The sequence below is a fragment of the Mirounga angustirostris genome, unplaced genomic scaffold (assembly GCF_029215605.1).
Source record: "Mirounga angustirostris isolate CCGP_5_RB_7025 unplaced genomic scaffold, mMirAng1.0.hap1 SCAF_6, whole genome shotgun sequence".
Lineage (NCBI taxonomy): Eukaryota > Metazoa > Chordata > Mammalia > Carnivora > Phocidae > Mirounga > Mirounga angustirostris.
Window position 1 is genome coordinate 2,092,987 of NW_026991714.1, and position 26,189 is coordinate 2,119,175.

Genomic DNA, 26,189 nt, shown 5'->3' on the forward strand with positions numbered 1-26,189 from the left:
CACTTGGAGACGCCCCCGCGTCCCTCTGTGCTTCAGCAGCGCCGGCCTGTGCACACCCTGCTGGGGCCGAGCCAGACGCCGCGTTTGACCCTCCGGCAGGGCGGCACCAGGTTGGGGGGCCCTCGGGGGTGCCCTCGGAGAGCAGGGAGAGGCTCCCTGGCACCGTTAAAGCACCCTGAAGGGGTAAGAGGGCGGCCCGCGTCAGCAGGATCCACGGCGAGTTCTTGATGGTGGCTGGAGCCCTGTCCCCCATGACCCTGCTCCTGACCTGGCCTCGGGCACTGCTTCTCTGCCTCTCGCGCTCCAGGACCCCCCGTGTGGCTTCCCCCAGGACAACCCCGGCCCGTGGGGGGCGGCCTCTGCTTCTGACAGCAGCTGGAGGAACCGCTCACCTGAGGCCCGGGAGCACCCCTCACCCCCGCCACCGTGCTGAGCGGACCCTCGGGCCGCCCGGTCCTCTCCTCCGCCAGCCGCGCCCAAGAAACCAGAACCCGAGCCCAAGTATCAGAAACGTGTATTCTTTTTCTTTTAATAGTAAACCTCTTTACAACAAATATAGTGAAAGAGTTTTCAAACAAAACTCATAAGAATCCCGAGGACTTTGTCTTCTTATTGTGTAGAATACTAAGAAAGCATCACCATACAGCACGGAAAGAAATATTGAAAACAAATCAACAGCCACACACTTGGACTCGCCCTGCCCAGGACCCAGGAGCAGCCCCAGGAGTGTGGGTGATTGTCGGGTTTGGGGGGGCACCTCCATGCCTCCCTCCCTCTCCCCCTTCCCTCTGGGACCTGAATGGGGAAGACAAAGAGAATCCAGATTCTCCATAGCACATTCGAGCCCCCTGCCCCCACACAAATCCCACGCCTTCCACCATCGCTTAGGGGGTGGACAGAGGTGGCAGAGGAGAGGACAAGAGTTCCCAGGCTCCAGGTCTCCTCTCCTCTACGAAAGCCTAAATTCACCCCCACCCCACCCCAGGGGATTCCAAAGAGTCAGTTAAAAATATATAGATATAGATATTTCTAGATACACTTTTACATCATTTCTGTCTCTCCAAACAAATAAATAATCATCAAGAGAAGGTGCATTAATTCCTTCCTGTCCAAGGTGGGGAGGGCTGGGTAAAGGTCGGGGGTCAGTCTTGCTGCATCGAGGGCACTGCTGGGGAGGGGGGAATGGTGCGTCCCAGTGGAATGGGAGGGTCCTCTTGCCCACTGTCCCTGGAAGCTGTGGGAAGGCTGGGGAAGGGAGGGGCGTGGGATGACTCCAGTGATTACTTTGGCAAACGCCCAGTTCTCAGGAGGAAGGAGTAGGTGGAGGCAAATTTGGCTTTGCGAGAGGAAGAAATGAAGCCCCCCCACCCCTTGAGGTCTGGGTTCCCAGGGACCCATGCGTCTGGCCAGCCAGGAGCCCCTACCCCCAAGAGAAACCTTGGGATACTGAATTGCAGAAATGTCACATATTCATTCACAGACCCACCCCCTGCCCCCAGGGAGAGAGGAAGGACACACACACACACACACACACACACACGGTAATCAAAAGCCAGGTTTGCCATTACAAGGCAGAGGGCAAAACTGGTGAATATTGCACCGTGAACCGCAGGGGCTCTCGTCCCCACCGTGTGTCTAGTGGCGGCCAAGCCCAGCTTCCAAAGGTGGGCGACTGCTGCCAGGAACAGCCTGAGAAGGGAAAGCCAGTCACTCGAGCTTTATTGAGCACCTATCGCTCACCCATTCGGCATTTACCGTGCACCAAGTAGGTGCCAGACGCTGGGCAAGGCTCTGGGGATGCACGCGTGCGCAAGCCTATATACCCTGGCGCACTTCGAGGCCCTGATCGAGTCTCGTCGACTCTTCAAACTCCCTCTAGGAACCCACGGAGTAGGTTGGGACATGCTGTGTGCCCAATCAGCAGGTGGGGCTTAAACTCTGAGTAAGGAAGGGTCACGGCCCAAAGAAGAAGCTTCAAGAAGGAAGAGAATCATGAGTGTCACCCTGAAAGCAGGACTGGGGTGGGGGAAGAGCAGGAAGGGCGGCTGCGTGTGTGCAAAGGACCAGGGACCGGGTGGCCACTTGTGTGTGGAGCCCAGGAGAGGCAGGGCCCCAGCGAGAGGCAAAGGGGGCAACTGCCGGATCCCCCCAGCTGTGGTCCAAACCTGTCAAAGCGGAGGGTGGACTGGGGCAGGGGCCAAGCTGGAGCTGGAAGCCAGGGCTGTGCGGCCCAGCGGCCACTGTCCCTCCGCAAACGCCAGGCACGTGCACACACAGACATGCCCTCGGAGCTCGATTCACACAGATCCGTGGATAGGCCCAGATGGGCTCAGAGACACACACCGGTACGTCCACGCCCCCATACACACACACAGATACCGGATGCCCTCACGAACACGCTCAGGTGCACGTGTGGTCACATACACCCCTGCTTCTGGTTCCCTCCCTGCGTCAAGTGTCGGGATACTGCAAGCGGCTGGGTCGCAGAGGCAGGACCGCAAAGCTGGGCCTTGTCTACCGTCTGCTGTCCTACTGGGATGACGCCCCCAGGGAGCGCTGCGTCCCTGGGGCAGAGGAGCTGGGTGCAGGGGAAGGACTGGGGCAGACCCCCTGTCCACCTGCACACGCCACCTGCCCACCCGGGTGGCAGGCTGGGGGCCTGCCCCCCCGCGTCTGATCTGGGGTCCAGCCTGAGGTCCCAGCAGAGAGGGGCGGGGCGGGGAGCAAGAACAACAGCAGAAGAGTCTCATCTGTACAGTACGGGCCGCTTGAGTCGTTATTATTACAATATACTTTGACAAAAATAGAATCTCATTTCATATCAATACAACAACAACAAAAAAAACAGTTTCCTGGACTGTTACACTGCTAACGTTTTCCAAAGGTTGCTATTTACAGTTACAGTAGCCAAGAGGGAAGGTGGGCTGCCGGGGGTGGTGGGGCAGGAGGTAGCCGACCAGGGAGGTGGGGTCGGGGCGGGAGGAGCGGGGAGGGGGCTGGGGAGGGCCCAGGAGGAAAGGAGGCAGGCGGGCCTCCCACCCTCACGCCACCCCAGTGTCCCTCCTTTGGGGATGTGTCCGTGCAAGGAAGAGAGAGCCCCCACTCCCACGTGCCCCTGGACGCCGGGGCGCCAGTCCTGCTGAGCTGTTCCCTCCCCTGCCCGCCGTCCTCCCTGCACTTTGTGGCCTGCTTTCGGGGGCTGGTGTCAGCCCAGGGACGGGGAGCTATTGCACTGTATATCTTAGAGAAACTACCAGGGACAGAAGGGGGCCCCGAGTCACCCCTCACCCTGGCTCTCGGCCCCTCCTCATGGCTCTCCGTCTTTCTCTCCAAATGTGCTTCCGAGGGGCCCCCTACCTCAAACCCTGCCCCCGGCCTCCGAATCCCAGGCAGCCTTCCCAGCCCAGAGGCTCGGCCAGCACCCCCACACCTTGGGGGTGCAGCTCATGCATGAATCCGTGAGAGTGCTGTGTGTGTGCAGGGGCACTGGGGGGCCAAGCTTGGGCATTTCACCCCATGTGCCTGTGGCCACGGGAATAGCCCAGACGCAGAGACCCTTTTCAGAACCTGGGCTCACTTGCCCCCTGAAACACAAACCCACCACCCATCAGGCCGACTTTGGGGTTTCAGTATATTATAAGGGGTTTTGTGGCCTGGTAGGTTTTTTGGTTATCTCCCTCTATCTGGGGGTGGGGTGGGAGGGCTCTGCATGCAGGGCTCGGCACCCGTCCTGTCCCAAGGGCCTGTCGGGCTCCCCACCCCCTCCTGCAGCATATGTGTACAACGTGCAAAGTGTCCCCCTTCCCGCAAAAAAGAGCCCCCCCAGCCAGTAAAATGGCGGGGGGTGCAGAAAGAGGGGACAGGAGCATCCTCCTCTCCAAAGCGAGAATCCAAATTAAAAAAAATATAATAATAATAATAATAATAATATAATAATTATACACAAATGTAACCGTCAACAGGACACGGAGCACAAAAGGAAGTGGGGGTCGAGCGGGAGGAGCCCAGGGCCAGGAGGGGTGGGCGGTGAGATTGTCAACTCTTCATCAGGGAGGCTGAGAGGAGGGGGCTGGGAATCGTCACTTTAATGTCTGCAGAGAGAGGAGATGGAGAGCGGGGTGTCAGGGCCCTGGCCGCGGGCTGGGCGTCCCCCACGCCCCTCTCCCCACAGGGCCAGGGCCTGCAGCGGGGGGGGGGGGGGGGGGGGGGGTGCGGAGGTGGCCCAGAGGCCTCCCGGGTGGGGGCTCAGGGTGAGGGCGGTCCCGGGGTACAGCACACACTGGCGGGCGGGAAGGGTGACGCTACAGTACCCAGGTGTCGAGCCGCATCCTCTTCACAGCAGGGCCCTCAGCCTCGGGCTCCTGGGCTGGGCGCAGCAGGCCCAGCGTGGGCCCGAAGTCCCCCCGTCCGTCGTCCCGGTCCCCGGTCTCGTAGGAGCTGCTGGCCGGGCTGCTGAGGCCATCGCCAGGCTCCGGGCGGGCGGCCGCTGGGAACACAGCTGGAGGGGGCGGCGCGGGGCTGCGCTCGCGGCTAGGGGACACCGGCTCCGACTTGATGCTGATGTGGGGGTGGGTGGTGACTGTGAGGGCAGCCCCCACGTGAGGCAGAGGGCTGCCCGGGCTGGGCACCGGGACAGAAGCAGAGGAGGTGCGGGACACAGAAGGGATGGGGGGCCCGGGAGGGAGAGGGAGGAGGTGGGGCGGGGAGGGACACGGACAGAGAGGAGCCGGGAGGAGAGGGGCCAAGTGAGGGAAGAGGGGAAAGAAGGGAAGGAGCCACGTTAGTTTTCTGTACCCGTGTCCCCCACGGCATCCTGGTGCTCAGGGCTGGCTGGGGAGGGGCTCCGGGGGGAGGGGCTCCCAGGCCGCCGTAGTATCCCATGTCCCGTGCTGTCCACTGGTGACAGAGCACCTCAAGGGGGCCACCCCGCTCCCTCCCGACAGGAGCCTCCTCTTCCCACCCTCAGCTCTGCCTTCCCCAAGCCTCCCGCGCCCCCCCCCACCGCAGCGCCCCAGGACTCACATCAGGCTGCTGAGAGACACGGGGACCAGATGGGGCTGCGGCTGGGGCGGCTGCTGGGGCTGCTGGGGCGGCGGCTGGGGCGGCTGGGGCGGCTGCGGCTGGGGCGGCTGGGGCGGCTGCGCAGGCTGAGGCCAGGCGGTGACACTGCCTAGCGACAGCCCCCCGGGCGAGCTGAAGGTTGGGAGGGAGGAGAGCTCGGCACTGCTCAGCTGGTAATCTGCAGGGGTGGGGGGTGAGAGGAAGGACGGACTCAGCAGGGCCCCCCAGCGCAGGGCCCCCCGCTAAGGGAACGCACGGCGACGCAGGCAGCAGGTGCTGCTTCTCAGCAGGATGAAGAGAGGTGCGTTTTTAAAGTAGTGTTAACTTTCTTTTTTGGTACCACGTGTAGATACCACTCTCAGAACGTCAACTCAAAAAAGAAGGGGAAAGAAGTCAGGAGGGTCTAGGGCGCCTGGGTGGCTCAGTCGGTTAAGTGTCTGCCTTCCGCTCAGTCATGATCCCAGGGTCCTGGGATCGAGCCCCACATCGGGTTCCCTGCTCTGCGGGAAGCCTGCTTCTCCCTCTCCCACTCCCCCTGCTTGTGTTCCTGTTCTCGCTGTGTCTCTCTCTGTCAAATAAATAAATAAAATCTTCAAAAAAAAAAAGAAGTCAGGAGGGTCTAACACACGTCTGTCATCTCTTCAACTGCCAGGTCCTTTCTGAGACAGGGGCGTTGTGGGGCCGCGAGAGGGATGGCGCACGGAGGCTAAGTGCCGTCACCACCCTGCGGCTCGTCTCGAGACCGTCAGCGCGGCAAGGGTTCGAGCCGCCGTGCCCGCACACCAACCCGGCGGACGGACGCGCGTGTGCCCCTGCTGGGCCTGCAGAGCCTCGTGGGGCCCAGCGCGCCGGGCCAGGATTCTGGCACATTCCCCGCGAGGCGGTGCCCCTTGCTCTCGACCATTCCCGTCTCAATGTAAGAAGCTGATGTTTGCACAACCAACACCACGCTGGGGTGTTCCAGGCTGCAGCCAGTCTCGGGCAGCTTAGTAAAGGTCCCCCGAGGAGCCCAGGGCGCTGGCGCTGTGGGGGCGCACGGGCACACCCCGCGTGGTCCCACCACCGAGCTCACTCAAGGGACCGCGGGCTGCAGCTCCCGTCTCTGCAGGGACGACGGCACCGCCGCGCAACCGAGCAGGAAGGTGCAGGGCAAGGGCGAGGCCTCCCGAGGCCCCGTGACCCGGGGGCAAGCGGCAGCGGGCGGAGGCAGAGGGATCCCGCCTGGATCACACTCAGCCGCGAGACCGCGGAGCGGCGAACGCACACGGGGCACGCACAACCGCGTCTGGCACGCGGGATGTTTCTGAAGGCTGGCCTGGCACTGTCACTAATTCACAAACGAGGCAACCGCAGCCTCCAGCGTGGGGAGCCCCGGGTCCCAGAGCCAGTGGAGGAGCTAAGACAAGGCCCCAGGCTCCTCGCTCACCCGTAAGCCTGGCCTACAGATGGTCCCTGCTTGCCTCTGGCCTCACATTAGCCAGCAGCTTTGAGCCATTCTTAGAAAAAGCAGAGCGGGGCACCTGGGTGGCTCAGTTGGTTAAGCGACTGCCTTCGGCTCAGGTCACGATCCCAGGGTCCTGGGGTCGAGCCCCGCATCGGGCTCCTTGCTCACGGGGAGCCTGCTTCTCCCTCTCCCACTTCCCCTGCTTATGTTCCCTCTCTCACTGTCTCTCTCGGTCAAAGAAAGAAAGAAAGAAAGAAAGAAAGAAAGAAAGAAAGAAAGAAAGAAAAAAAAGGAAAGCGAGGGCAGGAAGGAGCCCCTCGGACTCATTTTACAGACAAGGATGCCCACGCTCGAAGAGCGTACAACCTCGCCCGCCACCCCTCTGCAGCCGAGGGGCAGGGGCTCCCGCACGTTGCCACCACACTCCAGCCCCGTCTACGCGGAGGCCCGGGGCGTCCTGGACGGGAGGACGTGGCCCACAGGCCGCCTGGCAGCCCACCCACAGCCATCAGACCTCTGCAGCCAGTGTCAGCAGGGGCCCAGGCCCGTCCCTTACCCAGGACGTCACCAGAGCCACATCGCCCGCAGCCGGAACTTGGACCGGGGCCAAGGACTGCGAGCGGTGAACAGCGAAACAGCAGTGTGTTGTTTATGTATGTAGGGGCACCCGAACACACCCGCTGTCGAAACTGAGGCCTGCTGACAGACTACAGCAGCAGGACGAACCGGAGCCCCGGCTCCTGGGAGGATGTGAGGAAGCCCACACTTCCCAGCAGGGCCCCAAGGGCAGGCCCAGGGTCAGAACCTGCTTTCACACCAGACTGACAAAACAGTCTAAAGTCTGGCCTTGCCGGGCGCCTGTCCCAGCTTCACGGACGCCCGCCAACCTCCCCTCCTGCTTCAAGAGACTTGCAAGGGCCAGAGAGGATGGCAGGAAACCACCACCACATTTTGGGATTCCCAAACACGGTGGCTCCTGAACAGTGGTCTGTGCTGCCCTCTGCCAAACTCCCCGCCTGCCCACGACTCTCCCAGAGGACACTGGCCCCCAGGGGCACGGTCACTGAGGCGGCCCGAGGACCCCATGCATGAACGGGACGAGGGACTGCCCGCACCACACCTGGGTGGGAAAACCTGGACGGGGACACGCACGGCGGGGTCTGGCCCCTCTCCACAGTGGGGCAGCTCCAGCTCTTTCCTGCCCCCAGGGCTTCCCTGTGTCTGAGCCTGGGCTCTAGATTTTTACCCACGGAAGAGGTAGGATCGTGAGAGGATCTGTATGGGTGTCTGGAATGGAGGCTTGGGGAGGAGGAAGAAGTTTAGGGACCTTTTGATCTAGTCTGATCTCATCACAAACAGCCCCAGCACCAGCCAGTCAGGGGTGAGGGACCGTGAGGGGTGGCTGAGGTCTCGGCAGTGGGATTTCCCCACGGGGAAGTCCTTCCTGACACGACAGCGTGGAGTGCGGGCCAGGATGGCCCAGAGTGTCACTGACTGGTCCTGGGAGGGGCAGTGGGTACCCAGGACGGCCTGGGCACTGGGTGTCCTGTCTGAATTCTTCGACCCAGACACCTCTCCCGTGTCTGAGCAGCTCTCCACCTTCACACCCCTCCCCGACCTTCATCGGTCCCCCCACTCCTCTCCCCTCCCCATCAGCCCGCCATGGAGCCACCACCAGGGTGAGGGGCCCTGTCCTCCCTCTCCCCCCTGCCCCTCTTGGCTTTCCCGGGAGGCTGGGTAAACCTTCCTGACAGGCTTTCTCTCTCTGGCCTCCTCTACCTGTCTTCTCTCCCTTACTCCCTCCTCCTCTTCCTCCTCCAGGAAGCCTTGCTGAACCGACCATGCCCCCTCCTCTCCCCCCAGCCCTGGGCTGCTGGAATCATCTGCTCAGCCCACCTCTGGCCCGGCTCCTCCTCAGTCCCTAAGGGCGGGGACTCTTCTCCATTAGGTCCTATATTAAAAATGGGGAATACCTACTTATTAATTTGAATTTCAGACAAAACAATGAATAATTTTTCAACATTTCAGCAGAAGAACGTCTTTGACGCATACTTATCCTGAAAAATTATTCATGGTTTTATTTGAAATTCACATTTCAGTGGGCATCCTGTTTCTATTTGCTGGCGACCTCCATCAGGTGGGGGCTCCCCGCAATCCACTGGAGCATCCCCCAGGACTATCTCCTGCTCCCCCCTCTGGTCCCGCCCCGCCCCAAGGCCAAGCAGCTACAGGGGGGCTGAGGGGCTTGAGGACTCACCTGTATTGTAGGCAGTGGGCATGGAGGAGAAGGGGAGGCCCTGGCTGAGTAAACTCGGTGTTGCCACGGAAACCACTGGCGTGGTGAGTGAGTGGGTAGACTGGGAGGCCCCAAGGCGCTGGGCATTGTTCTGCAGGAGGAAAGGGTCTGTCACCAGGCGGCAGGAGGGTGGCTGCGTTCCCCTGGCCCTCCACCGCAAGGCCCAGCCGGGGCCCCTGCCCCCCATGGCCCAGGGGGCACGGCTGGGCACAGAGGCGCCCGCAGACACACACGAGCGCTGGTGCATTCCCCGAGCGGCTGCGAGCGGGAGGGGGGCGTGCACACGTGCATGGAGGGCAGCACGCCGCCCCGGGGCCGAGCGAGGCAGGCCCGGGGCCTTCCCCCGTCCCGGGGCAGTGCGCGCCCTGCCAGAGCACGCCGGCATGCGTGCGGGCAGCGAGGGGCCCGGTGCGGTGTGTGCCTGCGTGTGCACACACGTGTGTGGGGCTGTCGGCTCCATCTGCCGCTGAGTCACTTGTTTATTCCAGCTCCGCGCTGGGGCCGAAACTGCCGCCGTGTTGGCCGCCAAGCCCGCCTGCCTTTTCCAGCCTCTCTGGCCGCCCGTCAGGGAGCTGGGGAGGGAGGAGCCCCCGCCCCACTCCTGGCTGAGGGTGAGTACGCGAGTGTGACAGCGCGTGCGCGGCGGCATGTGTCTGAGCGCGTGTGAGGCGGGCTGTGCGGGGCTGAGCACACGGGGAGGCAGAGAGGCGGCGGCGAGCCCCGGCCACGGCAGCTCCGGCCTCTCCTTGGGCCTCAGCCGCCTCGGGGGCCGTGCGGTCCCGGTCTGGCTGGCTCTCCTCCTAAGGAGGCCCCTGCCCCGGGTTCCAAGCATGCTCAGTGGGGCTGAGCCGGAGGGCAAGTCCGGTCCAGCCCCCCGAACGCAGGCACCCTGGGCCACATCCAGACGGGGCCCCTGAGGCCTGGGGCTGGCCCCCGCGGCATGCACATGCGTGCGCGCCCACACACACGCAGAGGAGGGTGTGTCTGCGTGAACACAGCGTCCCATAAAGACGTCCCCGTACACACCGCTACACACATGCATATCTAACCCCCGCCCCCCGCCCCATTCACCTCTGTACCCCGTTTGGCACTGAGCTCGGCTCCTGGCCCATAACCAAACAACACACACCACGCCCGCTGGGGGAGGGACGGGGCGCGCTCCATGCTGTGGCGCAGAGCCATGGGCGGACCCAGGCTTTCAAGCCACCGCACACGTCTCGGGGCCTCACTTACCAGATCTAAATGGTCCTCAGTCTGGGAGCGGAAATAAAACCAAGGGGGCGGTTCAGTCTGCAGCCTCTGCCCTCCCCTCACACCCCGGGCCCCACAGCTGCCCCACCTAGCTCTTCACACACGAGCAGGACGGCTGTCCAGCCTGGGACAGAGCTCTTCCCCGTCCCGACTGACTCCAGAACATGCCACATCCCAACATGCACCCGTTAGGAAACCTGCATCCTTCCGCTGTGGTGGCAAATCCCTCCCGTCCTCCTCCCCAGCACGGAACCTCCTCTCCCACCTCCCGTCCCTTCCCCCTGCCCTCGCGGCTGGCACGTCCACGTTCCCACCTCTCACGAGGCCCTCTGGGGAGAAAGAGCTCGCGAGCAGTCCGGCTTCTACGGTCTCCCTCCGGCAGTCCCACCTATTAGCTAGCCTGCATCTCTCCTGCTGGAGGTCGGCTCTTCCCCAGCCCCGGCCCCTGCCCCTCAGGGCAGACACCCACTCACCAAGTGATGCATCAACCCCTTTCCTCCCTGCGAAGTGATGACCCTCAGGTCGGGCTTGCGGCTGGGGGCTCCATGCTGGGCGCTGTGGGTGGGCGGGGGTGGGGACTTGGCAGGGATGCCCTTGTTGAGACTGTTGCCGTTGGCCACGGGGAGGAGACCGGGGGAAGCCCGGGCACTGACGTAGCCATTTCCTGAGAGGAGGAGATGGGGTCACAGGTCAGACACGGACCCAGCCCCCAGCCCGCGTGCCAGGACTCCATACTCAGACTCTTAGCTTCGCCAAAGACCACCCTGTCCTGGGAGAAGGGCGGAAGCCCCCTCACTCAGGAATCACTGGTTATTCCCCTGCCTCTAAGCGACGTGTGCCGGAGCAGGGGTGGGGGGCCGCGGGAGCTGGACGCCGCAGTGGCCTCGCCTCGCCCCCTTCCCTCCCTCCGGTCTCACAGACAGGGCGTCCAGCACCTTCCAACCCCACAACCTGCCCCGACCGATCCCAGGGACCCGGCTGCAGACGGGGAGGGCAGCCTGGGACTTGGGCCTCCATGAGGACCCCCAAGGCACCTCGACCACTCAGACTGCAGCTCTGGCCAGGAGACGGGGGCCCACGACAGGATGCCCGCGGCTCTGGGGAAGATGAGCCATCCGCCGGTGGTGGTGCTGTCACTGGTCACAGGGGCCCGATAACACAGCCACCACCACGACGAGACCTGCGTGTCGTAACGACCTTGCGCATCTGCGCCACGATCCACACAGGGCCTCCACGTGCGCACGATCTCATTTAACCCTCACGCTAACTGTGCGGCGAGGCAGACGGGACGTGGGTCAGCCCCGGTCACAAAACAGCAAACTCGAGGCCTGGCTGGCAGAGGCACAATGACTTGCCCAGGGCGACGCAGCTGGCTGGAGGCCGTGCCAGGCCCCACCCGCGCTCCGCATGCTGGGCCTGAGCGCCTGGAAGGACCGTCACGGCCTGAAGTCTGCAGGTGCTTCTCCAGCCCTCCGCAGAGAGGAAAGGGCGGCCACCATCCCTTCCACTCCCCGACCCCGCTGCACAACCACTGCCATGAGGCATTAGGTGGTGCCTGGGGCTGCACTGGGGGTTCTGAAGCCCAGAGAAGCGGGGCCGACCACAGTCCCCAGTGTCACCTTGCTCTGTCCCCTGGGAGCACACTGTTCCCCTGGAAGTGTGGGGCTGCCCTCATCCCAATTCCCGGATCACTCCGGGAATGGCAGGAATGTCAGCGTGACGTCAATGGTGACATTTGAAGTCACAGTCCCCGGCCGGACAACAGCACAGGGCAGGGGAGAGGCCGTCGGCGGCCGGGGGTCTGTGTGGGAGCGCGTCGGCAACACCGTGCACACCCTCCAGATCCCACCCAGATGCGCCCACTCGATGGAGAAGACTTGCATCCTCTCCCCCGGCTGGAGATGTCGGTCCCTTCTTCCAGCTTGCCCAGGAGTCCCTGAGCCCAGATCTCTGATGACTGCCCACACCCATCAGGGCTGCAGACAAGCCTCAGGCTCGACTCGGGCCCTGGGACCTTCCTCCCGTCATTGGGGTCCCTCTTGGTCCCCGGGCCCGCGAAGCCGCTGAGAAGGCAGGCGGGCAGCCGCACTCACCAACAGGGCTGGGGCAGGCTCCGTTAGCACTGTTGAGGTCTCCCCCCAGCATGGCCCCTGGGGACAAACAGAACCACGGTGAGCTGGCAGGACGGCGCCTTCCACGGCAGGTCCCCAGACCGAACAGCGGGAGGAGCCCTGGTCCTTCCCTCAGGAGCCACACGAGCGAGCGGCAGAATGCCGTGTGGGGCGAAGGAAGACGGATCCCCAAGTCCCCAGCACACCTCATCCCCACCTCACCTGCACTGGCCGGCCGCTGGGGCAGGCCCGGAGACACGCTGTTCCTCTGCAGCGCTGGCTGCTGCGGGGACAGGAGCCGCGGGTCCGTGAGGGATGATGTCACCAGGGAAGGGGTGACCAGAGAGCCGCTGGGATTGCTGAACTGCAGGGAGCTCTGACTGGACACGGGCACCGTGACGGGCATGGCAAAGTTGGGGGCCGGCACAGCTGACTAGACAGAGGATGGCGAGGTGGGGTCAGGCTAGGCAACGCCCCCACCCTGGACCCACCGTGCCCGAGAGAGGGCAGGCACGGGTTCCTCTGGTCTCTGGGCTGTGTGTCTGAGGGCCCGCAGCTCGACCTCTCTGCCCCGGGCCCTCTCGGAGGAAGTTCGCTGGAGGGAATGCTTTGGGATCGAGCTCTGGCCCAGAGAACGAGAACAGGCTCTGCTCACGGCAGATGGGACCGGGGACCCCCGAGGCCCCCCGAGGCCCCCCGTGGAGGTGGGTTAGTCCTCAGCCAGGCAGGACACACGGGGAGCAGGTTAGAGGGCCTGAATACAGACCCACGTGCACCCACGCAGCTGGGGAAGGCCTGCACCGAGGGTCTTGGGCCGGGGTGGCCACGTAGGCCCCTGGGGACTCTGCCCCAAGAAGACCTACACAAAGAACACGACCCCTACTCTCCTGCCATCTAAAGCCCTCACGTCATCTACACATGCCTTGCTGGCGAGAGGGGCGCTCTGGGCCTCTCTTGGCCCTGCTCCGTCCGGAAGGAGTCCACAACCCAGGTCAGCGGTGCCTCGGTGGTCACCGCCAGCCCCGCACGGCTCAGCGTGGGACGTGCGTCAGGGGCGGCCGGGGGCCGGCGCGAAGCCACACCATGCACCATGGGGAGACCGCTCCATGCGACTACTCACGGCCAGTCTATAACTCTGCATCATTTTATCAAACTCCTCGTCTATCTTTTTATACTTCTCCTCCGTCTGGGGGGTCAGGGCAAACACCTCGTCCACCTCGGGGCTCTCACACTCCCTGTGCTTCTTGTGCAGCGCCTGGGGGGGCCGGGAGGGGCCGACAGAGACACGGTGGGTGAGCTCACCCCGTAGCGCCGGAAGAGCCCGTCCAGCTCCTCGCTGGCACGCCGGTACTTGTCCTCCAGCAGGGGGCTCTGCTCCAGCGAGTCCTCCCCGTCGGGCTCGGGGCTGTCACAGCCGTTGAAGCCCTTCTTCCTCAGGGTCTGCAACCGCACCAGGCATCAGCCAGCCGTCCGCAGGGCAGGGGCAGGGGCAGGGGCAGGGTCCCCGCCGCCCCCCTACTTTCTCCCCACCTCCTTCTTCTGGGTCCCCAGCATTTCCCGGCCACCCCCCTTCCCCGCCCTGCCGCACCATGTGAACGCGTGCTGGGCGGGGAGTGTTGGGGGCGGGGGGGGCCTCAGGCCAAGGCCCACCGCAGGGAATGTGCAACACACAGCACAGACCCCTGCTTCCGAGGTGGCAGGTGGGGAGGGGTCCTGGGGGGATGGGCTGGGGGCTGAGACCCTGGGGTAGCTCCAGGGGGCAAGGCAGTCCGGGCTGGTGTTGCCCAGCCTGGTCCCTGGGCTCTGCTCACGGGAAGAGGGGGAGAGAAGCAGAGATGGAGACAGAGGGAGAGGAAGGAGGGGGAGAAAGGCCCAGAGGAAACCAGTGTTTACAGAGCTCCTGCTGCCGTCCTTGCCCAGGGGTCCACGCCACATTGGGGCACTCTTGGTAGGTCTGGAGTAGACCCCAAACTTCCCTCTTCCTGCTCAAAACACCTTCACAGATACTCGGTCTGCTTTTAGAATGAGTAACAAATGTACGTTTTCCATTCCAGTCTAGAGTAAATCTGTTTTCCCTATTATAAAGCTAAGGTAACTTCCTCCAAATCTTGGAGTTCGAGTCCCTCTCCGGGAAGGCAAGCCTGTGGCTTCCCGGGCACCAGCCTCCCTGGCAGAAGTTCTGTTCCCCTGAAAGCACGCACACCCCCGTGTGAGAAGCAAGAACCGGGCTGTCTTGTTCAGGTCCCACCACACCCTCCAAAGCTCACGCTGGCCCCATTTTGTGGAGGTAGGCACCATGGCCCAAGGCCATGTGGCCACTAAAGGCCACCACTGGATTCCAAAGCCCATGTCCTTCAACAGCCTGTAATGCTTTTTTCGAAACAGAAAATTGAGCCCCAGGGATCCATAAAGGGACAGAGGCAGAGCAGGAGAGATGGAAACAAAGAGGGAGACAGAGACAGAGAGTCAGAAGCAGGAACAGACCAAGGATGGACAAGGAGAGAAAAAGACAGAGAGAGAACCGGAGGGAAGACAGAGCAGAGGATGTCCCGCCAGCCTGACAAGCATGAGCAAAGACGCAGCGGGCTGGGTGGACACTGGACTGGGTGGGCAGCGGGCTGGGGTGGGGAGCGGGCCAGGGTGGGCAATGGGCTGGGGGATGGGCACCGGGCCGGGATGGGCAGCGGGCCGGCGGGAAACGACACCAAGCTGGGTGGGCAGCGGGCCGGGGCGGACACCGGGCCGGGGCGGGCACCAGACTGGGTGGGGAGCGGGCCGGGGTGGGCACCGGGCTGGGGGGTGGGCACCGGGCCGGGTGGGCGTGCACGTGCTGCGTGGGCCCACCTCGATGATGTCGGCGTTGGTGCGGCTCTCGTGCGGCTCGTTGTACTCCGTGTACTTGAGCAGCACCTTGTCCATGTCGGTGCTCGCATACTGGAACAGCTTGTTGGAGTGGTTGAAGATGATGAGCGCGATCTCACAGTCACAGAGCACGCTCAGCTCGTACGCCTTCTTCATCAGTCCGAACTTGCGCTTGGTGAATGTCACCTGCAGGCGGTGGAGGGGGGCGGCCCGGTCTGGCTCAGTCAAAGCCCGTCCCGGAGCCCCTGGCCCGGGGAGAGACAGGCCAGCACCTCTCTGCCAACGTACGGCCAAGATGCAGCCTAGAGCGGCCTCACTGAAGGGAGAGGATGGATGGACAGAATTCCACACCTCTGTGCCAGGGGCTGTGAAGGGGTCGGGAAGGAAAACAGAAGGGCTTCCTGGATCCTCCCCTGGGGGAGAATGAGGGGGAGAATTCATCTTGGGGAACAGGGCATGCCCAGGCATGGCCTGAGGCTTATGTATGGTTCCTGGGTGGGAAGTGGATGGGGGTTGGGGGTGGGGGACACACAGATGCACCTTCTTACAGCAGCAGATAAGCCTTAGAGTTCTGGGGTACAGAGCTCCAAGAGCTGCAGGGAGGTGGGGGTTCCTCTCTTCCCAACTCAGTCCTTCCCCTTCCATAATAGCCTTTAGAGGCCCCCTCCTCCAGGAAGCCCTCTTGGACTGGCAGGAAGGAGTGGAGGCAGAGGCCAGCTCGCTGCCCTCACCCACTCTACGTAGCTCCAAGACCTCCTCACCTGTCGGTTCCGCTCATCAGTGATTCGCTGGATCTGAATCTTTTTCCTCCCCATCTTCTCTGGGGATCCTCAGCGCTAGGGAGGGGAGGGGATTGCTGGGTGGCAGGTCTCGGCACGCCTCACACTGTGCTCATGAACGGCCTGGAACCAGGGCTCAGTTCATGGTCTGCAGGACACCTTCTGCACAGCGTCCTGGGAAAGGGGGGTCATGAGAGGACCGTCAGCCCCGGTGACCACCAGCACACAGGCCAGGCTCACAGCACCCCTGGGGCAGGCTGAAGGTGTCCACCCCATCCTCAAGATGAGGAGACAGGGGTGCCCTGAGCCAACGGCATGCCACGGACAGGCACAAGTGGGCACTGACACCCAGGGCCCAGGCCCTGGTCCAGGCTCTTTCCGCACCAACTCTGCCGCTCTCGGGTTCTAGATCACGCAGAGCTGGCTTCCAACGGTCTCGGTCCTGGAGAACGCCCCAGGCCCTTTCCTCTCCCCAGAATCTGCCTGCAGTAGAGACATCTGGGTCTGCCAGCTGCCCCTCTGGCCTAGGATGGAACTTTTGGTCCTGGCGCCCGGTGCGGAGAGCACCCACCGAGGCCACACACGGTTTCCACGGGGTACCTGGTGCCAGGAGGGGCGTGCTCTGGTGGCCGGGGCTCAGGAACACAGGGAAGGCTAGAGCCTGGGGGCCCAGAGCTCTCCCTCGCCCCCCAGGGCTGCTCCACACCCATTTCACTCGGTGGGCCTCCACCTCAAAGTTTTGTTTGAAGAGACGGTTCCGCTGCTTAAAATAAATAAATAAACACACCACCCTTGCAGAGCAGAGTCTGCGAACTTTTTCAGTAAGGGGGTCGATGACTATTTCGGGCCTTGCGGGCCATTCGCTCTGGACAACTCCTCGACGGCTGCTGCCGACAGCACGTAAACACGGAAGGCTGGCGGAGCTCCGCTACAACCAGATCTGTAACAGCCGGCCCCGAGGTCACGGTCGGCCGACTCCCGCTCGGGGGACGCGCCCGTGCAGGACCCGAGCTCAGGCTGGGCAGCCCTTCCCAGCCCGGTTCACCTTGAAGCCCGGAGCACGTACTGAGCCACTGGCGTGGCAGCTGGGCGGAGGCAGGCGCCAGGCAGAGGCCTCCCCACCTCATGCACCCATAAACGGGCCAGGCTTCACAACCAGGACGGGCGCCAGAGCCCCCACACCACACGAGTCCAGGATGGGAGGGCGCGTGGGGTCGGAAGCCCAGCCTGACCCAGGAAATGCCCGCGCTCAACTGTGGGCAGTGCCCAAACGGGCTGGGTGAGCCCTCGGGGACTGGCAGGGCCCGGGGTGGGATGGAGGCACACGGTGACCCCAGGGCCCCTTGGGCTCTGTGAATCCAGGAGAATCAGAGGTGGAGCCTTCCAGGAGAAGGGGAGGGGGACAGCGAGCAGGAGGCCAGGCTTTCTAAAGCCACTCTGGGTCCCAGGAAGAGCCTCGTTCACAGAATCCAGCCCGCCCCTCGAGACACCCCCATCCACAGAGGTCCAGGCAGAGACCCTGCTGCAGAGTACAGGGAGGTGGGCTCTCACTGCCCCCCACTGGGGAGAGGGAACAGGCACATCTATCATTTGGAACCCCCTCCCCAGCCCCCACTTCCAGGGGCTGCTCAGTTTTCCTGGAGCCTTTCCAGCCCCGCTCAACCACGGCCCCCAAGGTACCACAGTAGATGCCAAAGTTCAACCTTGGCCTCTCGGCCACAGGCGGCAGGGAAGAGGGGAAGCAGGGAATCTGTGGACTTGGGAGGAGCCAGGAATACCCCTTCCCACCCTGCCCCGGCACCAGGGCTTGTCCCTCAGGCTCTCCCTCGCCCAGCCGGGAAGAGAGTTTCTGCGCTCTCCTGACATCTTCAGGAAACAATGCCGCTCCCTGACAACTATAGGGATCCTCCACCCCCTCCCCCCAGAGAGGGGTCCCAGAACCTCTTCCTTTCTTCCTTGTCCTCACGGTGCTCCATGGGCCCTGGGCCTCCTACTGTCCCCCCTCACACACCCCTGGGACAACACCAACACAGCCCAGGCAGCCCCGAGTGGTCCAGCAGCCACCCCATTCCTGCCTAAACCCCTATCTCTGCCAAAGCCCCACTTGGAAGGCCCCAGCCTGAGGACTTCAGCCCCCCGCTTCCCAGTGCAACCCCAAAGCTGTGTTTTTCAGAGCCACGGTGGTCTGGGCTCCCAGGGAGGGTGGAGAGGGCACACAGAGGACAAGGGGGCTCCGAAGACAGCGTTTTCACGGAGTCTCTCTAGCCTGGCCTTGTGGGAAGGCTTCCACTGCCGCACGCCCGAGCAGAGCATCCGCCTTCCCTCCATCACCCAGTTTCCTAGCTCCCTCTCGCCACCTTTTGTGCAGAAGCAAATTCTGGCTGAGATGTGGCCTCTATCAGCTTTGGGCCACTTCTGTCTCCTCCTCCAAGTGGGGAGAGAGAACCCTCTCTGTGCCCTCGTGGCCCCTGCAAAGTCATTCCTCCAGTCCGACCTTGTTCCCTTGGTTCTCAGGGCACCCTGTCCTTTCCCTTCTAGCACTTACCACCACCGTACATTGGCTATGACTCTGCGCTTCCACTCAATGCCTGGCTCCCCAGGAGCTGGAGCTTCACGAGGGCAGGGTCCACATCTGCCCTTTGCACCACTCCACCCGCTGTGAGGAGGAGCTCGGGAAATGTCTGTTCCAAGAAGGGGCTTGTGGCCTAACTCGGGTCAGTCCCACTGCAGGACCCACATCCTGTCCCTCTGCCCCTGAACTTGGACGTTTGGACACCACCAACCCTCCAAGCAGGCCTGCCTCTCCAGGCCAGGCCTCAACCCTCCCCATCCTTGGGCTGCCTGGTGCAGAGAGTGAGACTCTAAAGTCTTCTACGGAGCAGCCCAGAGCACATGGAGATGGAGAGGATGGGGTTGCTTAGGCAACTGTCTCCTGGCAACCGGCTCCCTGGCTGATCTCCTACACCCCCCCACCCCCGCTTCATGCTGGGGGAGCTGGGATGCGAGAGGGATCAGGACTGAGGAGACAGGGAAGCCACAGAGACACCCCCCCTCCCCGCCCCCAGCATCCTCTGACCAGAGGGGACTCAGGGGTAAAGAGACCCGCCTGTCCATCCCAGTCTCTGCCAGGGTAGCCCCCAAGCGCTCTCCTAACTCCACGCTTCCCAGGCCCCCTGCCCACCACTGCTCCCTACCTCTGTGCCAGCACTACCAGAGGACGAGATGCCCCTGCCTTGGGCAGTCCCTCCTCCTACCTAACCGGGAGCCCTCCTACAGAGCAGGCCGAGCCTGCAATAATCTCTCTCACCTTCTATCCATTCTACCCACTCTACATAGCTGCAGCGTCGAGCGCCCCGGGGCGAGAACAGGAACTCACCACTGACTTTTGAAAAGGGCGGCTGAGGCCCGGGTGGGCACAGAGGACCTTATACTGACCCTGTCCAAGCTGTGGAGGCCCATCCCGTCCCACTTCCCTCCTACTCAATTAGGAAGAGCCTAATGAACACCTGGACCTCCTTAATTAGCCCCCTGCCTAATGACCTAACCAACTGCCCAGAGCCAGAGGCCTGGGCATCTGTTCTCCAGACGCGCACCTTTTCCCCCTGGCCTGGCCTGCCCCCATCCCTCTTCTCCTTTCCGGCCCTCTCCTCCTCTAGGAAGCCCTCCCAGACCTGACTTTTGGCTGCCTCTCCAGGGCTGGAGGGGCTTAGCAAGATGCCATGGACACAGGGGGTTGGCTAGGATGGCTTTCCGGCTCCGCCTGACCTCAGGCCACAGCTATGACTCCTTGGGCTCCTGGCAAGTGTGTCACCAAGCGTAGACCCTGGAAGGCTCCGGCAGCTTCTGCTTCTCCCACTCAAGGCAGTGCCAGCCGGACAGAGCTGGGCAGGGTGGGCCTCCTGGGGGCAGGGAGTGGGGACCGAGAGAGTAGAGGGGCTGGGGGGAGGGCAGCTGGGCCAGACCCACCTTCTTTAGGGAAGGGTGGTGGCAGAGAAGCCTCAGCAAATGGAGAACAGAGAGGACACAGGGCTGGAGAGGCTCATCTGACAACACCCTTGACAAGGAGGAGGGGCTGAGGGAACCAGACATGGTGGGAAATCCAGAGTGACCCCGTGGACAGCCATTTGTCCAAGCTGGGATCCAGACCCAAGAGGAACCTGTGGGTTGTATTTACATGCAGATGAGGTGCAAACACTATGCAAAATTACCCTAAAGGGGGTCTCAGGCTGGAGGGGGCATGGGAGAAAACAGGCCCCTGCCTCCCCCAATTTAACACCTCTTGGTACCTGAGCAATATTCAAACCATTCTCGGGTTTCAGAATGATGCTATCTCAGTTCCTGTGAGGGCGGCCTGGGGCCAGTGGGGAGAGTGCGGGGCGGCGGTCAGGGTGGCCTCCTGGAGCTGCAGCTGTGGCCGGGCTGCCCTTCCTTGGGAGCCCAGAGTGTCTCCCAGCTCCTCTCCTACCTCCCCGCAGCCCCCACACCCTCCCACCCACACCTGCCAGCCGGCGCAGGTCTACTGCCCTACCCGTGCAGGTCAAAACTGAGCAGGGGCCCAGAGAGGCTGAGCGAGCAGCCTCCCACCGCAGAGCACCGGGCTTCCACCCCGCTCTCTGCACGGCGAGAGAGGCAGCCCTCATTAGGCAGGCCCTCCATCCCTTCCTCTCAGGCTGCTCCAGGCCGCAGGCTGGGGACTGGGGGGGAAGGCAGGAGGCGCCGGAGACAGCTGTCAGCCCTCCTCCGCCCCTTCCCCGTGGCTGGGCTGCAGGGCATGAAATAAGCAGCAGGCGCTGGGGGAGGGGGTGACAAGCCAATCCACCTGTCACCCCCACAGTCAGGCGGCCTCAGGCAGCCTGCTCACTAACGAGGGAGGAGGCGTGGGTGAGGCAGACACAGAGGAGGCTGGTAGAGGGGGACAGACAGACGGGCGCGAGAGGCCAAGAGGCCAAGAGGAAGGCCGAGTGCGGGGCGGAGGCAGGGACAGACAAGGAGAGGGCCAGAGCAGAGAGGGCGAGGCCCGGAGCCCAGACTCAGAGGCAGCCCGACCGCGCCCCAACGCTGGGCTGGGCGCGCGGCACGACTGGGGGGGACGCCAGGCCTGCCCTCCGAACACCTACAGTCCAGCCAAGAGACAGACCGGGGGAGGGCAGGTCCCACCAAGGGCGAGGGCATGCGGGCTTCGAGGGCAGGCAGGCCCCCACAGTGGGCAGAGGGGGAGCCCAGGAGCCCTCTGGGTCTCCCCCACCCTAGCCCGGGGTTCACAGCCTGCAGCCTCTCCCCTCGGCTTCGAGGGGAGCAGAGACATACTGAGGTGCACTCTGAAAGATGGGGTGGGAAGGCGAACCCCAACACCAACACGCGGGGCCCAGGCAGAGGGTGCTGGGGTTCACAGCCCCCGGGGTACACACAGGGGGCCTTCCTCCGCAATCTCTGAAGTCCTCGGAAGTGGGGGCAGTGTCCCTCGCCCCCACCCGCCCAGCCCAGTTCTCACGCCCCCAGCCTGCTCCCCCCACTTCTCCCCTGCTCCTCTCTGCTGTCCCTCTTCCGTTCCACCCCCTCCCCCAGCCCAGGGCAGCCACTTCATTCAACCCAGAGTTCCAGTGTCTGCTTTCAAAGGCACAGGCAATCCCCATCCCCGTCCCCATCCCCATCCTCCTCCCCTCAAAGTTCTGTTTGGCAGGCTCCCTTCCCAAACCCCTGGTTCCCACCATCTTCCCCTCCCTCGGGAACTCCCCTCCCCCAGCCCAGCAGCCTCAGGGCTGGGCAGGGGCTATTTTTAGCCTGGGCACTGAGCTAATTTTAACTCACCGACAGGGACCTGGGGGCGGGCTGGCGGGCTGGGGGGAGGGGGAGGACCAGTCCGGGAAAGCTGGACCCAGGGCAGGGGTGGTCTCAGGTCCCAGGTGCCCCAGGAAGGCGAGTGGAGACAGGCACTGCAGCCTTGGCTGAAGGGACAGGAACGGACTTGCCAGAGGAGCACCCCGCGTGGCCAGCTCGCTGGGCACCCTCCCTGCAGCTTCCGCTGGACACCTCTCCCGAGCCCCACCCCAGGCTTCCCGTCGGGACAAATCCCCTGGGATGGGGTCATCCTGTTCTCTGCCCAGGAGATGTCTCTCCAGTGAGGGTCTGTCTCCTGAGCCTCCTCCACTGCCTCCCCGCCCCAGCTTGTCCTTCCTGTAGTCTAGCTCCCATCCTTCCTGCAGCGGCCAGAGCGTGTCCAGTGCCCGACAGAGGCGGCAGCCAGCCCACCCCCCAGGCTCGGGCACCGCCTACCGCAGCTCTGGGCTTCCCCTGGCGGCCTCTGGGCCGGCTCCTAGGAACCACCCCTCACCCCAAATCCTCCCAAGTTTCTGGAGCCACCGGGCCTCATCTCAGGAAGAATCTGGGGTAACGGGAGATTGAATCCTAGCAGAAAAGGGGTGGGTGTGGTTGGGCAACAAACAGCCCAGGGAAGCATGGGATCTTTGGGCAGGGCTTCTGGATGCCTGGGTTCTGGTGCTTGCTCTGGTCCTAAATGACTGTGTGACCGTGAATAAGTCACTGTCCCGCCAGGTGTTACCCCACTGGTCAGTACGATGGGTGGCTGGAGAGGAGCACATAGCCGAGTGCCCTTTCAGCCAGGACATTTGGTTCCTGTGCTCCTTAGAGAGGCCCAAAAGGAAGGGAGGTCAGGAGCAGGTTCCTCCACGGGGAGGTAACAGAAGACACGGCCTGGTTGGGTCCACTGTCCTCCAGCCTAGGGGGAAGGGCAGTGTGGGGACCAGAAGGCAGGAGGGATGGATGGGGCTGATAAAGACGGAAGGTGCTTTCTGAACAGTAACCCTCGTAACAGATGGCAGAGGGTTGAGAGAGGCTCATGGTCAGCCAGGGCGGGTACCAGGTGGGGCACACCAGGGCTCTGGCTGCAGAGATTCAGCCACCCCAACCCCAAACACACCTGGAATGCCTATAAGACCCAGGGCTTGGGTAGTGACTGCCCCCCGAGGTCACGGTCATGGTCATTAGTGGGGCTGGTTCTGGAACCGAAGCCTGAGCCTTGCTTCATGCTCTAGCCGGCAGACTGATCCATAATGACTCACTACCACCATCTGCATGGGGATTTGCATAGTGTCTCTGACCTTATTCCACGAGGCTCAACTTCCCATTCCGGGAACTGGGCCACCCCCACCCAGCACACCTAGGCACTTAGGATGGAGTTCCCGGCACCTTGTCTAGAAAGCATCCCTGAATGAATAAAGAATCCCCGTGGTACTGTCTAAGCTCTCAGTCCCATGGGGCCCTCCGCTCTTGTCCCTCCTCTGAGTGGGGTGGGGGTGTGACCCTGAGACGGAAGCAAGCATCGGAGATTCGTGGGGGCTCCCTGGGGGCTCCCAGGAAAAAGAGCCCAGCTCTTAATGCCCAGACTGGGGCAGCAGGAGGACGGGCTGGTTGTCCTTTACTTCTACCTCTATTCTCATTTCTAAAATCCACTTCCAACCCTCCAAATGAGAGGAGACGGCCTCGTGCAGCAGACAAGACACATGCTAGGCTCAGAGAGGACTTCCCAGGGCTGCACTTTTGGCCTCAAAGTCGTCTCTGGGGCTCAAATTCGCTTTGTTAGAAGTCACCCAACCAAGCAGGGGCAGCTGGTAAGGTCTCAGGGAGCACGGAGGCCCCGGCAACGCGCCAGCCCGCGGGGACTGGAAGGCAACCCGTCCCCTGGCCGCCTCGAGGAGGTCTTGTCTGCCTGTCCAGTCAGAGCAGCGCCCTCGGCAGCCCTGCCCTGGCCTAGTGGTCCGCTCTTCCGGGAAGGCCTTCCTGCCCTCCCACTGCAGCCAGTCCTTCCACTCGGCTCATCCAGATGAGAGTGGTGGCCGGGGGCCCCCTGGCCATCCGAAGCGGTTGGGACGGTTAGTGTGTCACCTTCTACCTCCCCACCCAACTTCCCTCTGGGGTCTCAGGAGACAGAAGTGAAAGTGGCAGCTGGGGCCTTGGGGCGGGTCAGCTTGAGAGCCGTTGGGTGAGCCACCAGCGCTGTGTCTGGGCCGCCTGCCACGGCAAGCGGGTGGGCTGATGGTTAGAGCAGGGGAGGGACTTCCCGTGGAAGTGAGGGCGCGGGGTAACTATGGAGTGCCGGCCCCCGGGCGAAGGAAGAGCAGGCTGAGAAGGAAAAAGTGGACAACAGGGCAGGAGACGGTCTCCGAAGACGCTCTTCCAGGGCGGTGGTGGGACCCTTCCTTCCCGCGCACAGAGCAGAGGCAGGTGGCGGGGTCTGGGCCCTGGCTGCCAGAACAGGAAGGCGAGGAGAGAGGACACAAGGATCGAGGCCCGGGCCCTCCCACGGGGCAGCACCCAGCCTGACGACAGGGCAGCTGGAGGGTCAGGCTGTGAGTGTCCACCTACAGTCACAGACGGGGCCCAAAAGAGGCCAATCCAATCAGAGGAAGCAAATCCTCCTAGAGACATCATGACCTCAGGGAGCCACCGAGGATTTAAAGGGGCCGCTTAGGGCAGTGGCTGGGTCTCCTCCTGACTCGAAGGACAGTCCTCTAAGCCCCTGGCAGGGGAGGGCGGGCAGGGCGGCTGCGTGGGCCTGCCGAGGCGGCCAGCCAGGCAACTCTTACAGGATTAGCTCGCTGCTTTCAGGAAAGGTGCCAGGTGAGGCTAAGATGCCCAGCCAGATGGACGGGGCCCAGGCGGGTGGGGGGGTACCTCTACGCAGCTACACAAACCCTTGCCCCCAGATTCAATTCACAGCCCTCCCTTTCATGAGCGGACTGTGCGAAGACCCCTGGCTATCAACCAGCTTTCTCTGATCTGGCACCATCCTGGCTCTGAGTGGCGAAGTCCTGCCCACTGTCCACTCTCAATCCTTCTGCCACACTTTACAACAAGCGACCCCCACCCCACCCCCACCGAGCCCCAGGGAGCAGGTGAGGGGACCAAGGGGTTCCCACTCTCCCCTGCTGGCCAGCCCCTCACCCTTCACCCCCTGGGCTGACAGGTGGGAGAAACAAGAGGGAGCAGCTGGGCCAGGACACCTGTCCCCACCCGGTCAGTCCGGGCCCCACGGGCCTGCCCTGGGGGGTGCAGAGGGGAGTGGGCAGAGAGGCAAGCAGCTGTGGGGGCCAAAGGAAAGGAGCTCAAAGGTCAAGGAGAGATGTGACTAGAAGGCCTAAAGCCCCCCTTTCAGGCTCAGCCCTTCAGGGCCACCCCCAACCACTGTCCCTCATGTCACAGAACACACGCATGCTTTAAGGGGCAAAACTCGAGGTCCGAGGTCATCTGTGCCATCCCCTTGCCTCCATGTTACTTGATCCAACTAGAGCCTGGAGCAGGAAGACTCCAGAAACGAGAGAGACCACTCCCCTCCCCACCCACCCCCACTGAATGTTTTCTCTCGAGGTTTGGGGATGAGCTCTCTTACTCCTTGTTCTCCCAACCCTCAACCCCAAGCATTTGCTGGCGGGGGTGGGGCAGGGAAATCATGAGGAATAAGGAAGCAAGCAGCCAGGGGATCTGCTAAGACTCAGGGGGAGGTGGAGGTGGAGGGAAGGCTCTGAGGCAAGGAGACAGCTGGCTGGGGAGTGTCCCTGGCCCATGCCCGCGTCAGACTGAGCCCCTGGCCTGGAGGCCCCCCGCAGGGCCCGCTCAGGCAGCTCCCACATACCAGGTCCCCCCGGGACACTGCCTGTCCCCACCCCACCTTCTGGGTGGCTGCCTGAGCCGGCAACTCCTGGGCCAGGCTGGAGCTGGGGTCTAGAAGAAAGGAGGCACTTACTTTCTAAGCACCTGCTCTCGAGGGTCCCACGTTTTCCCCACGGACCCTCCTTCCTTTCCCAGGGGAGGCGGCTCTTTCTGTCACCAGCAATGAGGAGCAGAGGTGGGCTCACCGCATGACGGGGCTTCCCTCCCTCCCCCTGGGAGTTCGAGCAATTCCTTCCAGGACGGTCCCAAACTTCGGGGCCTGGGCAGGCTCCTGTCAGCCTCTCGCCTTCAGACCAGCCTGAGCTCCTGCGGCCGCGCATTACAGCCAGCTCGAGAGGGGACTGGCAGGCGACTGGCAGGCGTCACTTGGTCCCTTTTCTGGGCGCTTTCTCCCATGGCACTCCATCGGGGGACGATACCTTCTCTGGAAACCACAGCAACATCTCCCTCAGCTGCCCTAAGGCAGGGACTCCTACGGGTTCGCACTTCCCTCCACGCCCGGTCCTCATCCCCCTCGTCCTCCTCCCAGGTCTCCCTGGGTCTCCTGCTCCCCTGGGCCCTTCCCTTAACGGCAGACAAAGCCCCGAACACCTCCTAACCAGGGAAGAGGGGCCGTGAGGTCTTCCCGTTCCAGCTGGATCACGTGACGTGGAGGCAAAGGATGGAGTGGATGACCCCCTAAGCAAATCACTTAAGTC

At 63.1% G+C, this 26,189-nt stretch overlaps 1 protein-coding gene across 6 annotated transcripts in view; it reads right to left on the reverse strand.

Annotated features, from left to right (window-relative positions):
• Nucleotides 1-502: 502 nt before the first annotated feature.
• MEF2D (myocyte enhancer factor 2D) overlaps nt 503-26,189 on the reverse strand; it is a 30,799-nt gene continuing 5,112 nt past the window's right edge. Inside the window, exons 1-12 of one of the 6 annotated variants that reach the window (XM_045876643.3) lie at nt 21,613-25,132; nt 15,787-15,978; nt 15,008-15,211; nt 13,466-13,603; nt 12,386-12,596; nt 12,146-12,202; nt 10,526-10,716; nt 10,035-10,055; nt 8,763-8,892; nt 5,023-5,239; nt 4,311-4,620; nt 503-4,091 (exon numbers count right to left, since the gene is read on the reverse strand). In XM_045876643.3, coding sequence (XP_045732599.1) covers nt 4,080-4,091; nt 4,311-4,620; nt 5,023-5,239; nt 8,763-8,892; nt 10,035-10,055; nt 10,526-10,716; nt 12,146-12,202; nt 12,386-12,596; nt 13,466-13,603; nt 15,008-15,211; nt 15,787-15,840 — 1,545 coding nt within the window. In that variant the 5' untranslated portion in view covers nt 15,841-15,978; nt 21,613-25,132 and the 3' untranslated portion in view covers nt 503-4,079. Of the gene's footprint in view, nt 4,092-4,310; nt 4,621-5,022; nt 5,240-8,762; nt 8,893-10,034; nt 10,056-10,525; nt 10,717-12,145; nt 12,203-12,385; nt 12,597-13,283; nt 13,419-13,465; nt 13,604-15,007; nt 15,212-15,786; nt 15,979-21,612; nt 25,133-26,189 lie in introns of those variants that run through there. The other 5 variants (XM_045876644.3, XM_045876642.3, XM_045876646.3 and 2 more) reach the window with 5 other exon arrangements.